Source organism: Lepisma saccharinum, chromosome 21 (assembly GCF_977018435.1).
Source record: "Lepisma saccharinum chromosome 21, izLepSacc3.1, whole genome shotgun sequence".
NCBI lineage: Eukaryota > Metazoa > Arthropoda > Insecta > Zygentoma > Lepismatidae > Lepisma > Lepisma saccharinum.
Window position 1 is genome coordinate 7,858,256 of NC_139249.1, and position 18,149 is coordinate 7,876,404.

Genomic DNA, 18,149 nt, shown 5'->3' on the forward strand with positions numbered 1-18,149 from the left:
GAGATTATTAACGTCAGCGTAGAAGATGTAATTCGATGCTCGATTTGAATCGTAATCTTCTTTCATGTGTACGTTATTAGCTTTTGCATGTCTCTGTACGCATTGCACCATTCCACCTCGCATCCCTCTTTCGATGAATAGCAACATGTCAACGTCCGATATCAGTTCCAGCTTGACCTTTGTCTGGAATAACATTGCCGACCACGCTAATCCCGGTAGACTGTAGAAATACGCTGGATCTAATTTATAAATATTCGTTGCCGTTTTCCTGAACGCTTGAAAAACATCCGCGAGTATCGTCACATCCAATTTTAAGTATGCGTCGTGGTAGTCTCCGAGTGTCCTACATTCTAATTTCTCCCACATGAGTTGCGCGTGTTGGTATTCTTCTTCCGCGATTCCTTTCTCTCTGAGTCTGCTGTAAAATTCTCTTGGAAGTGGAAGAGCGTCGTCGTTAAATTTAGAACCATCACTAACATATTCGTAAGGATAAACCCCTTTACGTCTAACGAGTTCTATGTCTACGTTGGGAAAACTAGCTCTAGTTATTTTAAATTGATCGTCGGTGAGTTTGTTCGCTAAAGCATCCAGACTTGCAGAGAGAAATCTATACGAATCCAGGAAGCGCATCTCGATTGTATTTTTCGTTCCCGGAATCGACACTTGCTTGCTGAGACTAATGTAACGTTCTTCATTCTCGGCCAAGACACCTATACGTTTCGGATCGTAGCCAAGATGTCTCACCAGGTGGTGAAAATCATATCCGCTTCCGTTGTGAAAGAATATGGGGATGAATTTAGGTTTCTGGATTTTAAGATTGCACGTGTTGCAAATTCCACCTATGTAGTTTCCGCTGAAATGATCGTGGTGGAATATTTTTTTGTTCTCATCAGTGAAACTTTGATCACATACCGGACACACCTCAGTGGAATTGTAATTTTGAAGTTCATTTTCAGTTAAAGGTGCCATCGGTTTTGATGTAAGCAGTATGCTACCAATTACCTCAACCTCCTCCACCATTTTTTCCAGGAAGTGTTCGATTACATTTGGCCCGCGGTATATATATGCTTCATTTATTTTATCACGTCGCACAACAACATAGCCGAAACTATTAGGTTGATGAAGCTGGTACGGCGTTGTGGAGGAAATTTCAGGATCCGGTTTGCAGTAGGAGAGTGGTTTGAGGAACGCCTCGAAATCTGCGACAATGATTGCGGGATGTTCCAACAATGCCTTGTGCATTTTGAATTCTTCGACTTCGTTCGTTTCGGGCATCAACATTCTAGCCGGTCTGTTGTCGCCGCAATAAATTTTATGTTCGGCAAGTTTCTCCAGAGCAATTTGACGTCCGGTGTAATTTCGATAATCGAGTTGTTTTCGATCGTCGAACGTGGTTAGGCATCTCGGGCAAACTTCGATGTTGTTTGCATGCTTGGTTGATTGACTTCTGACCAAACGTGATAGTGAACGAATTAGCGTATAGTGATGAACATCCTCGTTGGAAATTAGAAGGAGATTTATTACACAGGCATCGTCATCGTCGATATCGCTTATCCTGACAGGGTGCACGAGATATTTATCTGACGTGAAGGAATACACATTAATAGCGATGCGTTTTCCTGTACGATTTTCGAACTTTGTTATATCCGACAATGTCACCGGGTATTCAATGTCAGACATTACACTTTGAAAGTCGGTCTCGTATTGTTTGTAATGTCCAACCCACTGTGGATTATTTTTGCAATGAACAGGATGCAGTGCAGCCAACACACACCAGAGAAAACACTTGTTATCGCTGTTCTGTATATTTAGCACAGCCCTCTTGTGTTGAATGTTCGGTGGAAGAGGAACGTAGCTGGAAGCGCGAAGAGGCGAGAATTGGTTCACGTAAACAGTTAACGTGTGAGGACTTCCACATAGAGACCATCCCGACCCTTTAGCCTCGAAATCGTCATGTTTGTTAACCAGCTCGTTGGAAACTTTATAATAGAAGTTGTTCAAATTTTCGACGTCCGCCAAATAAAGAGTCTGGTTTTTTGTACGATGATAAAAAATACTCGTTGTGCCATCAACTTTCTTGTATTCGGAAAACAGAACAACGTATACTTTTATAGAGTTGTTTTCAAGTTTATCTTTTAAAATATTTAGTACAGATGTTTTCGTTTCATCCAAGAAACTAAGGATGTCACGACCTGGTTCTGACTTAATTGAAAAATCCTGGAGTTGGTCGTTAAATGCAGATCTAATTGGTTTGCGTTCATTAGATAATTTAATTTGCTTGGAAGTGGAAGCTTCCGTTTCTGAATTATCGATTTTCCTTTTCGATGTTCCTTGTTCGGTCGATGGTTTGCAAATTTTGAGATGTTTACTTAAATTTGTAATGCTGATTATTTTTCCGCATCGAGCACAAGGCTTAGAAGGTAACGAACGATTAATTCTCGAACCTGTTTCGCTACATCTTGCCCTGTGTACCGATAAATTGTTCCTTGAGATTAGCTTCCCACAAGTAACACATTCAATTTTATCATTTTTATGATTGAAACTGGTGGTGGATGCCATTGCTTTCTCCAAAATCACAGAAATCAAAAAGTCTAGTATATAGCGACACAATTTTCAGGTATGTTATTTTATATAGAATTTCTTGGAGTGATTACAAAACTCAAAAATTCAATCTACTGTAAATAGAATTTCAGGTATGTTATTTATATAGAATTTCTTGTGTGCGAATACAAAAACTCAAAAATTCAATCTACTGTAAATACAATTTTCAGGTATGTTATTTTATATAGAATTTCTTGGGGTAATTACAAAACTCAAAAAATAAATCTACTGTGAATATAATTTTCAGGTATGTTATTTTATATAGAATTTTCTCGGGGCGTTCAATATTGTCAACGGTATCATATTAGAGCACGTCGCTTGTCGCCTAAACACTACAGCTCACAGGTCGGTAAAATCTGACATGAAAGCAGATAATACGCTTATGCCTTATTTATATATAATTTTCACGGGGCGTTCAATATTGTCAACGGTATCATATTAGAGCACGTCGCTTGTCGCCTAAACACTACAGCTCACAGGTCGGTAAAATCTGACATGAAAGCAGATAATACGTTTATGCCTTATTTATATATAATTTTCACGGGGCGTACAATATTGTCAACGGTATAATATTTGAGCGAGCCGCTTGTCGCCTAAACACTACAGCTCACAGGTCAGTAAAATCTGACATGAAAGCAGATAATACGCTTATGCCTTATTTATATATAATTTTCACGGGGCGTACAATATTGTCAACGGTATAATATTTGAGCGAGCCGCTTGTCACCTAAACACTACAGCTCACAGGTCGGTAAAATCTGACATGAAAGCAGATAATACGCTTATGCCTTATTTATATATAATTTTCACGGGGCGTACAATATTGTCAACGGTATAATATTTGAGCGAGCCGCTTGTCGCCTAAACACTACAGCTCACAGGTCGGGAAAATCTGACATAAAAGCAGATAATGCGCTTATGCCTTATTTATATATAATTTTCACGGGGCGTTCAATATTGTCAACGGTATCATATTAGAGCACGTCGCTTGTCGCCTAAACACTACAGCTCACAGGTCGGGAAAATCTGACATGAAAGCAGATAATACGTTTATGCCTTATTTATATATAATTTTCTCGGGGCGTTCAATATTGTCAACGGTATCATATTTGAGTGCGTTGCTTGTCGCCTAAACACTACAGCTCACAGGTCGGGAAAATCTGACATAAAAGCAGATAATGCGCTTATGCCTTATTTATATATAATTTTCACGGGGCGTTCAATATTGTCAACGGTATCATATTAGAGCACGTCGCTTGTCGCCTAAACACTACAGCTCACAGGTCGGGAAAATCTGACATGAAAGCAGATAATACGTTTATGCCTTATTTATATATAATTTTCTCGGGGCGTTCAATATTGTCAACGGTATCATATTTGAGTGCGTTGCTTGTCACCTAAACACTACAGCTCACAGGTCGGGAAAATCTGACATGAAAGCAGATAATGCGCTTATGCCTTATTTATATATAATTTTCACGGGGCGTTCAATATTGTCAACGGTATCATATTAGAGCACGTCGCTTGTCGCCTAAACACTACAGCTCACAGGTCGGGAAAATCTGACATGAAAGCAGATAATATGCTTATGCCTTATTTATATATAATTTTCACGGGGCGTTCAATATTGTCAACGGTATCATATTAGAGCACGTCGCTTGTCGCCTAAACACTACAGCTCACAGGTCGGGAAAATCTGACATGAAAGCAGATAATACGTTTATGCCTTATTTATATAGAATTTTCTCGGGGCGTTCAATATTGTCAACGGTATCATATTAGAGCACGTCGCTTGTCGCCTAAACACTACAGCTCACAGGTCGGTAAAATCTGACATGAAAGTAGATAATACGCTTATGCCTTATTTATATATAATTTTCACGGGGCGTACAATATTGTCAACGGTATCATATTAGAGCACGCCGCTTGTCGCCTAAACACTACAGCTCACAGGTCGGGAAAATCTGACATGAAAGCAGATAATACACTTATGCCTTATTTATATATAATTTTCTCGGGGCGTTCAATATTGTCAACGGTATCATATTAGAGCACGTCGCTTGTCGCCTAAACACTACAGCTCACAGGTCGGGAAAATCTGACATGAAAGCAGATAATACGCTTATGCCTTATTTATATATAATTTTCACGGGGCGTTCAATATTGTTAAGAGCGTTAGTTTTTGTAGAGCTCTCTTTTTCCATCTTTCCTCTAGACAGTGAAGACACAATTAGCTAACCTAGCATACAACATACCTTCCTAATTAATATGGATATTGTCACACACTCCTCTTATTTTATACTGTTGTAAATAGAAAAGATTATGTACGGTAAATGTTTTGTACATTATAGGAAAAAAATGCAAAATATCCTCCAATTTTAATTCGAATCGAGTCGAATTTTTACATATTTCCACGCCGCCACATATTGTCCTATTTGCTTCTTTTACTTGCCTTGCTTAATTAACTCTCGCTAATTAGCATTTTTTTGGAAGAAGTCAACTAGAACAACATATGGCGGTATGAGAAATATGCAAATCAAAGAACATTTTAGCAATATATGGGCCCTAGCAATTAGCTTTCTCGACTAAGAGTACTCCTTCAAACATCTTCAGCTAGATCGTATTACTACGCGAGGACGTTTAAAATTTTTGGGTGTTGAAAAAGTTTGACGCTACTTTTTTATTTCTATTGTTTGCTAATAGATGGCGCTAATAGTACCCCCTCCCCTCCCCTCTCCCCTCTTCTCCTCTGCTGTATGGCAAATAGCACAAACATAGAAATCAAGATTTTGGAGAGCAAAACATAAAATTTGCATGCATCTGATGTCGAACCAGGAACTTTTATCTTTCGGGGAGTCAACATTATTTTTTTACTCAGTCGTCATATAACATGAACGCACGCAAAGATTCACATGTGCTTTTATTATTTTGTGTTCGGTAAGTACAAGTATATTCTTACATAAATTATTGTTTAATTTAATAAATTGTAAAACTCGGAGCCTGCTATACTAAAACTCCTTCTGTCTATTGAAAGCGAATGTTGCGTGCATGCGGAAATAGCACAGAAAAAAAAAACCGGATGGAAGCAATTTAAAATCACTGGGGCAAGGTCAGTATTACAAGAGCGTAAAAACACGTGTTTTCATTCAACTTCGAAAAATAAGAATAAATGTGTGCATACAGAACACATATGCTTTCTTTTCACAGTTGTAAAAACATATAAATTGTACATGAGGTAAGTTACAGGAAGGCTCTCTCAATTAGGTACAAGTATTGTACAATTAGGTACAAATTGTTGTACAATTATTTCCCCCAGTTGCCCAGTTGGAGTTGGGGGGGGGCATAACACTGGTATTATTTGTAATCACAGTGCTTACTCATGTATTTTGTTTAATATTTTATTTCAAATTCACTGTCAGAAACTAGTGTTGTTAGTTTCTGCATGTAGGTTTACCTACTCTGTTGGTTGTCACTGTCAAGTTTTTAGTATTCGTACAGCATAAAAAGCTATAACCCCTCCCCCTCAAAAATATATACATTGTATACGCCAAGATGCCCAATAGCCTGGCAACACATCATGAAAAAACATGCCAAGAAGACCCAGTGGGTTTATAAGTCAGTGCTGCCAATTCCTATTTGTAGGTTAGCTTAGCCAGTGAAAGATCATATAGTAGAATTTTTGTAGAGTGGGTGTTTGCGAGTTCCACGATGCCTTGCCCGAGGATACCCTATGCAGTGTCATCCTGATTGCAGAGAAGTCCTTCGCCTACGACGTGAAGAACGAGAGGGTCACAGAGCAGTTTTAAATTCATAAAAAATTGCCACATACTAAAAATCAACATCCAACACATTTTAGGTTATATAAAATTTGTGAAAACCTTATAATACTGAAATATTAAAACAAACGGAGTCCCCCTTGTAGGTTAGTTCGGTGCGTAAATAAAAAAAATGATAGGTTAAGTTATATCACTTAGGATCGTAAGAAAATTAAAAAAATCGTAAAAAAAAAAGATAGGTTAAGTTATATCACGTAACATCGTGATATACCTACCAAGTATAAATAGAAAAAATGAGTGCAGTGAAAATTTGTACTAAAACATCGCTAAACGCTATAACATCGACAAAAAATTGTCAAAATATGTCAAAAACTTATATTCGATTGATGAAAAAAATACCTACAAAATATGATCCTCAAATAATAACGTTCAAACAGTACCTAAATAAAAAAAATGATAGGTTAAGTTATATCACTTAGGATCGTAAAAAAATTAAATAATCGTAAAAAAAGGATAGGTTAAGTTGTATCACGTAACATCATGATATACCTACCAAGTACGAGTGGGGGAAAAATGAGTATAGTGAAAATTTGTACTAAAACATCGCTAAACGCTAAAACATCGACAAAAAATTGTCAAAGTATGTCAAAAAGTGATATTCAATTGGTAAAAAAAGACCATACCTACTAAGTACTATTTTGAAACAACCAATATACACTACTAGGGTTTTTCATTAAATAAAAAAACAACAACTATTTTCTTAATTTCCAACTATTCCTAAGTAAAGAAAAGTGAAAAAAGACCAAGAAAGTCATGAAAAAGTCAAGAATTTTCGATTTGTTATTTTGGTATACACCCTGCATCATTACCATAACATGGAAGATTGATCTTGCAAACTTGGAAATCATTCACTCTGATCGTCTCGATTAACCTAAGGAGATGGAAAATCGTTGTTTAGTAAACAAAAGGAAGAAAAGCCACAAAAGGTTCACGATCAGTCGTGAGGATCTACTTGAAATGGATGCTGAAAATTAGCGTTAGTGATCCAAGGAGAGTCTCGAAAGCCGCGCAGCCAAAATTACCGGTTTCAATATTAGAACGAACACGACAAGCGAATTTCAGCGCTGAAAGTGCCCGATGAGAACGCAGGGATTGATCTCCCCTCGTTCGCTCCTCCCCCCACCCCTCTTTTTACACCACGTCAACTGTTGCAGTTACTGCCTTTTCGTATCTCGTCCTTCAGAATTGAACTTTCCCCACAATGGGCACGGGGCATTAGTTGAGAGGAGATACATTGTCATTGCGAGCGAGGAAGATAATTGTTCCAGCTCTCGAATTCACCGACTCCGGTTAATTATAACAAGAGGCTGGCTCGCATATTATAGCTGTTTAATGGTGCAGTCCAGAGCATACCAGATTGGGGACTACATCTGGATGACACGGCTCTTAATGCCTAGCCCTGCCTTCAATAGAAGGCCGTAATTGTCTTTTCATTACGTAGGCTGTGCCTCATTGGCCCTCCTACCAATCCTTGGAGTTAGGATTCGTGCTCTTGATGAAGTGGGTGGTTTATTAGTATGGTCGTTTTCTTAAGACCGGGCCTGAATAGCCCTTTGTGCTTTTTTGGTCATTTTTTGTCTCTAGTTAACAGCTTTAACGTTAGTAATAGCCGTGCTAACAGGAGTTAAGTCTTTGGAAATATATACTCCTCTGCTAAGCCATATGGCCTAACCCTGTTTCAGAATATCTCGATGGAATGAGCAAAATACGATATCTTTGGGTGAACCTTTAAATATTTCTGTCAAAGGTGAAACGTATTGTGCATATTTTCTCGAAATTTTCTGATATATAGGTAGGCTTTTTGGCTTAGCAGGCCAGTATGCTTTCGAGATTCATTTGTGTTCGTTGCTTTCAGTAAAGTCTGTCTCTGATTCATTTTACTTTGGTTCTCTGCTACTTTTGGTTAATCACGAGAATGAGGATGGATTCACAAACACTCATGGACAAGACATAAGTCCTACAGAATATTATTCTGGCTGAGGGCCCAGGCGTCACAGCCTTGTTAGGCTGGAAGAATCAGTTCAAGGTGTACTACGTGAAAGTGAGTTGACACCTGAGTGTCTTCTGAAATAGCTATGCTTTTCACCCCCATATACTCTCTCCATGGAATCTGGAGCAAGGCCACGCATAACAGTAGAGAAGTGGGCGGAGCGAAGCAGTACACGCTGCTGCAATGGCTGGTAGCTGCAGTCACGTCAACGCAAAGCTGTTGCCTCGCACTTGTTCTTAGGTCGAGTCCTCTCGAGTCACTACTTGCGCAGAGACTTGTTTTCGCTTGCTCCAGAGATTCCCGGGACAGAGTGTGTGTGTGTATATATATATATATATATATATATATATATATATATATATATATATATATATATATATATATATAGGATGTTCCGTACAGGACGCCAAATTAGAAAACTAAATAAAAATTGGGAAAATATCATGAAAATAGTTGTATTTCACATATATGTAAGCAGTAACATCTCCCATTTACGTATGAAAGATAATGTCAGGCTTATGTCCACCCCTACTGAGTCTGAATGCATTTATACGCTCCACAAAATTATTGATAACCCTCTCGCTCATGTCTGTCCCGATGCCTCCAATCACCCGTATGATTTCCGCCTTCAGTTCCAAAAAGGTTCGTGGTTTGTTGGCGTACACCTGTGATTTCACAAACCCCCATAAGAAGAAATCACATGGTGCAAGATCACACTCCACCTGCCAAAACCCACACCACACAGTCCTTCTCAGCGGATGGATGGATTTCACGCTCCTGGATTATTCGAGGATTTTCGGAAGGAAACCACAACAAACGAGTCAAACCAATTGAGGCTACATTAATCGGCATCACAACAGATGCCAACATTGGTAAGAACAGGTCTACCAACCTCGAAACAAAACAATAGCACTCGATTCAAATTCGGCGTCCTATACGGAACACCCTTTATTTTTTATTTTCTTTCCTTTTTGCACCGCGTACGTACTTGTGTAACTGACTAATCTTCAATGGCTTTTTGTTGTTTCTTTCCAGCCCGGAAATGATCCGTACGCGTTCGTCGAGTTCACAGACCACCAGGCGGCCTCGGCGGCTCTGGCAGCGATGAACAAGAGGCAGTTTCTAGAAAAGGTAAGAAAGCCTTGCTTTTCTCAATTTTTTTACAGCATATGTATGCATGTGTGTTGAAATTACGAGGTGATAACTTTTTTTTCTCTCCTGAATTGAAACTGTCTGAAGAGGATAGGTTTTTCAGGTTTCTAACGGATTTGTTCTTTAGAATGCATTTCCTAGTTTCTAAACATTTACTTCCAGTATTGTTTTTGAGCGTATTTTTTCCCCGTAATCGAATATTTCCGTTTCAACGTACGTTTCTGTAGCTTTGGTGCAAGGAATATTTCGGTTTCAACTTACGTTTCTTCTTGTGTGCAACGAATATTTCGGTTTCAACTTATTTTTTTGTAGCTTGGGTGCAACGAATATTTCGGTTTCCACTTACGTTTCTGTAGCTTGGATGCAACGAATATTTCGGTTTCCACTTACGTTTCTGTAGCTTGTGTGCAACGAATATTTCGGTTTCAACTTATTTTTTTTGTAGCTTGGGTGCAACGAATATTTCGGTTTCAACTTACGTTTCTGTAGCTTTGGTGTAACGAATATTTCTGTTTCACCTTACGTTTCTGTAGCTTGTGTGCAACGAATATTTCGGTTTCAACTTATTTTTTTTTGTAGCTTGGGTGCAACGAATATTTCGGATGCTACTTACGGTATACATACCGTAGTTTCTAACGCTGGTTTTCTATTTTTCTATAAACAGTTTATTTGTGTGTGTGGGGGGGGGGGAGGGGGCGGGGGGTGTTGTTGCTTTGCGTAAAGGTAAGCATTTACCGACGTGCAAGCACATGGAGAAACCAGATTAGTGTAGCTGTGAACACTACACCAATATGAGCTACATCTCACTCTTTGTGCAAAACTTCAGCCATCTTCCTTTTACACCAGTCTTGCCACACATCAAGAGAGACAACGCCGACTTCTGTAACGGAGTGGTTAGCACAACCCGCTACGACGTCAGCGTTCGAATCCCGGCCTGCGCATGACTGTTCTTGGTGAGTGCCCCTTCATCAATTTTATCATATCACTCATCCTTATCTTCGCAGATATCCAAAAGTGGGATAAAAGTGAAGTAAGATAAATCCAATCAAATGAAATCTAGAGAGAGGCAAGGAACAACATATTGAAACGGCACGGTTCTCTCTTAGGAAGCACTGCCGTAGGTTGGAACAGGTACATTGCTGATGTCTACTGGAATCTAGGACAATTGCCATGGCGGACAATTGCGATTAAGCCAAAATCACGGACAATTGCGATGATTTTGACGGTGAAGGTAATTTTAAAATTAATGGTAGGACAATTACGACGATCAGGATGACTTAGCCACAGGTGCACCTAACCTAACTAACTAACTAACTAACTCTCTAGCCTTCTTAAACCCGAAGGTTCATGGCTGCAGCAACACAGGCCTTCCATCTGTCCCTATCTTGAGCAAGATCTATATACTCTTTTCCATCCCTACCGATTTTCTTTAGGTCCATCTCAACGTTGTCCCTCCATCTTCGTCTTGGCCTTCCTACAGGTCTCTTACCATCTGGTTTCCCAACAAGAATCCTGTAAACTCCTCTTTCCTCTCCCATTCGTGCCACATGGCCTGCCCACCTAAGTCTTCTTGATTTAATTATTCTAATAATATCTGGACATGAATACAAATTATGTAGTTCTAAATTATGTAACCTTCTCCACTCACCTGTCTCCTCATCCCTTTTAGGTCCAAATATTTTCCTAAGAATCTTATTTTCAAATACTCTCAATTTATGTTCCTCTTTTAATGTAAGGGACCAAGTTTCACACCCGTATAATACTACAGGCAAAATTACTGTTTTGTATATTTTAACTTTTAGTTTCTTAGATATTAAACGAGAAGACAAAAGTTTATGAAGAGAGAAGTAACATGCATTTCCTGAATTAAGCCTACTTTTTATTTCCTCTTTAATATAATTTTCATTTGTTAATATTACTCCTAAGTATTTGAATTTGGAAACTGGTTCAAACGAGTTGTTATCAATATTTAGATTTTGATTATTACCTAACACTTGGTTTCGGCCTGTAAGCATATATTTAGTTTTCTCTTTGTTAACTTCCAAACCTATCTCTTTAGCAGTTTTGAAAAATATTTTAGCATTATTCTTAATCGTATTTATATCATCCCCCAGTAAGTCTACATCATCTGCATATGCTAACAACTGAGTCACACCATTTAATTTTAGTCCTTCTTTAGTTTCTTTTACCTTCCGAACAGCATATTCTAAGGCAAAATTAAAGAGCAATGGAGATAATGCATCTCCTTGTTTTAACCCATCATGAATTATAAATTTGTCAGACATATTATTACCCACACGAATTTTACTTTCTGTTTCACTGGTGCATATTTTTATCATACTAACAAGCTTCTTAGGTATTCCAAACTCTACTAATATATTATATAATTTATCTCTTTTGACCGAATCATATGCTTTTTTGAAATCAATGAATAGCTGATGGACATTTTGATTATATTCCCACTTTTTTTCAAGTGTCTGTCTGATGTGAAAAATTTGATCTGTAGTTGATCTGTTACGTTTAAATCCACATTGATAATCACCTATAATTTCATTAGCATATGGGGTTAGTCTTGTTAAAATAATGTTAGACAATATTTTGTATGTTGTTGAGAGTAGAGAAATTCCACGGTAATTATTGCAGTTCATTTTATCACCTTTTTTAAACACAGGAACAATTATGGATTCTTTCCACTGTTGAGGGATTTCTTCTTTATTCCATATTAAACAAATTAATTTATGAATTTGACATATTAATGAATTTCCACCATATTTAATTAACTCAGCTGGTATTAAATCAATGCCAGGTGCTTTGTTATTCTTAAGCCTTTTAATAGCATCTTTAACTTCAGTCAAGTTAGGTTCTGGAACTAAAGGTTCTGCTGTGTGTACTTCATTCACTTCTGATTTATCTCCTACATGGACATTTAAAAGGTCATTAAAGTAGTTCTTCCATCTATTTAGAATATCGCTTGGGTCAGCTAGAAAATCACCGTCTTTATCTTTTATCAAGTTTACTTTAGGTTGCCACCCCTTTCTAAATTCATTTACACCTTTATATAAATCTCTGATATTTTTATTTTTGCTGTTTGTTTCAATTTCGTTAATTTTGCTTTTCAAGTAATCTCTTTTTTTACTTCTAAACGTGCGGTTAACTTCTCGCTTTATTGTATTATAATTGCTTAGATTTGTATCATCCGAGTTATTTAACCACCTAAGTCTAGCCTGATTTCTTATTTCTATTAGATTATGACATTCATTATCAAACCATGGCTTACTTTTTCTTGGTTTATGGTATCCTATAGTTTCTTTAGCTGCTGATTCTATTGCATTACGTATGTGCTCCCAATTCTTATTTACGTCTGTTTCATTTATATTTTCATCATCATTTAAATCCTGCAAAACATCAAATCTATTTGACAGTTTAATTTGGTAATCTTTCTTAATTCTTTCATCAGCAAACTTTCCTGTATCAAATTTTAGAACTTTTAGATTTTGTTGCTTATGATTTATCACTGAGAGTCTTTCTCTTAATTTAGCAATTACTAAATAATGGTCACTGGCACAGTCAGCACCTCTATGTGTACGAACGTCAATTATACTAGTATGCCTTCTCTTATCAATGAGAATATGGTCTATCTGATTATGAGTTTTACCATCTGGAGAAGACCAGGTATATTTATGGATATCTTTATGTTTAAAAGTGGTACTTTTCACAATTAAATTCTTTGAGGTTGCAAAAGTAATCAATCTTATACCATTATCATTACTTAATTCATGAAGACTTTCTTTACCAATCGTGGGTTTAAATGTCTCTTCTTTGCCAATCTGTGCATTACAGTCACCTAACAGAATTTTCATATCATACTGAGAAAATTTATCAAAGACCTGTTCTAACTCTGTATAAAAATCATCTTTAGTATTATCATCTTTATCTTCCGTTGGTGCATGTATGTTTATTAAAATAATTTTACACCACCTACCCTGTAAAACTGCATATGATATCCTATCATTAATAAATTCTATTGTTTTAAGAGCCGAGATAATTCTATTATTTATGAAAAAGCCTGTTCCAAAATTATGATTTTCAGTACCACCATAGAAAAAAGTATAATTTTTAGTTTTACAATTCCCTTCTCCTGGCCACCTAACTTCCTGGACAGCTACTACATCTAATTTATACTTCACTATCTCATTAACTGTACACTGAAATGCCCCAGGCCGGTAAAGGCTCAGAACATTCCAGGTGCCTAATTTAATATCCTTATTCCTAACGTAGATCTTATCCTTAGTCCAGGGACCTCCCAAAGTAGTCCCCACCCGGAGATCCGAACGGGGGACTATTTTACCTCCGGAATATTTTACCTTGGGAACATCCATGGCCTTATATTTCTGTTTCTTGACATGTCTTTTTACAGTGCAGAGTTGTCAGCTCTACGCCTAACCCCCGATATGAATGGAGGAACTACTACACAAGACAAACACAAACATATTAGACAGCACAATTACTACACAAGACGAACACAAACACATTAGACAGCATAACTACTACACAAGACACACACAAACACATCACAACTACTACACAAGACACACACAAACACATCACAACTATAACACAATATAAACACACACACCACAACTACTACACAATATATAAAAAACAAACAAACAAACAAACAAACAAACACACACACACACACACACACACACACACACACACACACACACACACACACACACACACACACACACACACACACACACACACACACACACACACACACACACACTCACTCACTCACTCACTCACTCACTCACTCACTCACTCTCTCTCTCTCTCTCTCTCTCTCTCTCTCTCTCTCACACACACACACACACACACTCACACTCACTCACTCACTCTAACACACACACACACACACACACTCACTCACTCACTCTCTAACACACACACACATACACACACTCGTGGAAGTGATCGATTTGCAATACCGGGACGGCGCCACTCGTGGAAATGAGCAATTGGATGAAAGGGGACTATGTTGTAAAATAGCCATGAACGATTGAGCTCCTGGCAACCCTTCATGGGTAGGCCGAGAACTTTTCAGTCACCCCTCCTATGTGCCTGCATAGCCTGACACAATTTATTGATGTATGGTTATGCACTTGAAACTTCCAAGCAGAGATTCGGCTCCAAATTTAATTCATTTTGCATTCGAACGAGTATTTGATTTCAAAACATATGAAATAAAGATAACAGTGTCAGTGAACAAAATAGGAATTATTTCCTGTTGAGTGTTTACTTGCTCCCTTCGAGTTTCATTTGTTAGCGCTGCTCAAGGATACGTTGTGAGGTCGTCGATTGCATGCAGGAAGCGGTGCAAAAGTGGCTCCGCGACCAAACAAAGAAAACTCTTCTTGGAGGGAATAAGCAACCTTGTGGACCGCTGGACCAAGTGGATTGACAAGGGAGGTGACTATGTTGAAAAATGATGTAAGTGTTGAACACCTACCTTTGTAAATATATTGTAGAACGGAAAGTGTAGATAATTTTTGACTCACCCTTGTACATAAAAGAAAACCTAACCTAACCTTACCTAAAATGATTGTAACGCAAGCATGTTTACAAGCTACCTTGCGGCCTCCCCGATGGTAAGGTCTTCTCCTTGTTATCAAGGAGTTCCGAGTTCGATACCCGATGGAGGGACATAGTGGTTCGGATCCCACTTTAAACTCTAGGTCCAGCCCCAATTAGCCTTACTGTGCATAAAGTGTATTTAAGAAAACACCAACACCAACAAACTACCTTGACAGTCTCAAAGCTGGAGAAAGTGTGAGAGGAATCAGTGTTCTATTCGAAAATATCAATATATCACATAATTGTCTTGTAAGAGGTATTGTACGGGGCGTTAAGTCACCCTTCAATTTGATAGAAGATTTAAAATATCATCGCAATTGTCCACCTGCCCTTTCTCTTCTGTGTACATCGTAATTGTTCGGCTGCCGCAGTTCCACCTTACCCCTCTGCTAAGCCTCCCCGGTGCAGTATTTGTAACTTCGCCACAATGTTGTTAAGTTCCCCGGTTTATTCTCAATGGATCAACTTACTTGTATTCCTCAACGGCGAGCATGAGACTTATCAGCCTACTTTGAAGCCCTCAGGTAGAGGGAAATCAGATAAGGATATGGTTATGTAAACCTTACTAACTTTCGCACACCAAAAATATATTTAGATGTCAGTTAATATTAATATATTACATTTGCACTCGCAATTAAACTCCTTATTACAAACAAAATTGTGTTAGGATTATAATAGTTCTTGACTACACAAATTACACATTCACATTTCCAAAATCACTTCCATTATCCAGCAACGTTCATAATATCTCTCTCCTAACAACCCACAATCAAATGTTTTAAGGTTAGTCCATAACCAAAACAGACTACCCAATTGAACAAAACAAATTACGTCATCATAGACATTAACATTTTAAACACTTAAAATGATACAATATGTGGGTGCGTATCAATGTTATGAAGGGGTCCCGGGTTCGATACCCGATGGAGGCACATAATTGTTCGGATCCCAATTTAAACAGTAGGTCCAGTCCTAATTAGCCTATCTGTGAATAAAAGTGGACTCGAGACGAAACTCAAACCAATCAAATCACTCCACCTCTGGAATTTCGGCTCCTCTAGAAGAGTTTTCTTCTCCAGCCGTAAACTTTTACAGGGAGCTGTTGCCTTTTGGGGACCAGGGCATTGATTAAGGTCACAAGGTAACTAGTAATTTATTAGGCTTTTAAACTTAAACTACACCCCTGGCTGATGCACCAGACTGCGAATCTTGAATTAGGCATGGCTGTCCCCTCTACAGTCTACCCTGGCACGTATTTTCTGAGCAGTCGAAATTGGTCCTGTTTCCGTAGTTGACCTTGCTATACAGGAACGTGGCTTCTCCATCGGTTTCTTCTCCCATCGCTTCTAAACGCATTGTTGCTCGTCGGAGCAGGAAGAGGACGGCATCTCATATATGCTTTGATGGTCGAGGGAGAATCAAGATGCCTGCACGAAGGAGGGGGTTCCCCGGGAGAGGGAGGGGAGAACGCGCAGTCAAGAAACCACGAAGTTTAATTTAAGTTCCTAATTTCACGGTGCACTCCCCCCTTCCTCCCTCTTCGTTCCGTATAAACAAAACAAAGTGCTCGGCATTCTGGCAGGCAAAGGGAACGGTCTGCAAGTGGAGACTCGTTGCTGCGAGATTGGATTGCCGTGCTGGCCTCGTCCAATCAGACCGGCACCTCCGCAGCGTCTGTTCGTGGCAATTTTGAGGATGGAGCGAATGCCTGAAGAGGTCCTCTCTTGGCTAGGTGGCGCTACGGACCCGTATTGCTGATTACTTGAATTTTCATTTATGTTTCGAGATGTTCAGCGCCTCTGTGCGCTATTGTCGTGATTGTTTCCTCCACGAAAATGTATCTTGCCCACTTCCAATCGACGCAACCTTAACTCCCAGTGGCAATTATCAGGATCTTCCAGCACTATCGTTGTTACAGTTTGTTCTTTTGGCTATCAAAGCTCCTAGTGTTACTTCTAGGCTGGACCTTCGGCCGACGCCAGGTGTAGCTCTTTTTTGAATTTTCCCGTCTTTTCGAAAGGCTTCTATGATATTCAAAATCATAAAAAATCTGAAAATTATCATGTCATATCATAATGGCATTCACGTGAATCCTCATGTGGTTTGCTGTCGCTGTTGCCTATACCCTGTCGCAGCTAACTGTAGAGCAGGGTCGCGCATATCGGCAGAGGAGGAGGAGAATAATCGAGTGGTGAAAGCGCAGCGTTGCCAACCGTACAGTCCTGGCCGTACATGTATGGACGTACGGTCCAGACCTTAGTCCGTACGCTAAATGTACGGCTTGTGAAAATTTGCTCTTGCAGTTTTATCCCTAATATTTCACTAAGAAATTCTTAAACCAATCGTACGGGCCTGGAGACAAAAATACGGTCCGTTTTCCATGTGCGTTCGGTAGGCCTATTATCCTTTTCAAAAGTTTGCAACGCTGCCTATTATCCCGTCGCCCATTACACAATCCCGTTCCTCTCACTGTTCATTGATGGAGCCGTCTCGCGTCACTACTTGCGCAGAGACTTGTTCTCGTTCGCCTGGTCTACAGTTCGCTGGTACGGAGTGTAGATATTTTCAATAGTTTCGTGGCTTTGTAAGTCTTCATTAAACTTCACACTGGTGCTATATTGAATGAACCTTTTTCTAAGATCCAACCGTGGCGGAGTGTTTTTCCATTATTTTATTTGTGAAGTCGCAGTTCACATGTGTATACTTTTTGTATTCTCACAATCAGTGGCGGCGATTGGTTCCAGAACCGGGGGGGGGGGCGCTAGGTGCCAAAACTGGGGGGCAAGGACAGTATATTACCCTTTGTAGATCAGGTTTAGCATAGTGCGGGGCAAAAGTGTTGGGGCAACTGCCCCCCCCTAATCTCCGCCACTGCTCTCAGTTCGTAGGTTTACTCCCGTGTTCTCACATTTACGAGTTCTATAGTTTTA

At 39.0% G+C, this 18,149-nt stretch overlaps 1 protein-coding gene across 9 annotated transcripts in view; it reads left to right on the forward strand.

Moving 5' to 3' along the window:
* The window catches only part of LOC146004042 (nucleolysin TIAR-like), a 1,204,848-nt gene that overhangs the window by 273,425 nt on the left and 913,274 nt on the right, over nt 1-18,149 (forward strand). For all 9 annotated transcript variants that reach the window (XM_083142629.1, XM_083142628.1, XM_083142630.1 and 6 more), the window contains one exon: nt 9,463-9,558. In XM_083142629.1, the coding sequence (XP_082998755.1) occupies nt 9,463-9,558 (96 nt within the window). The remainder of the gene's footprint in view (nt 1-9,462; nt 9,559-18,149) is intronic.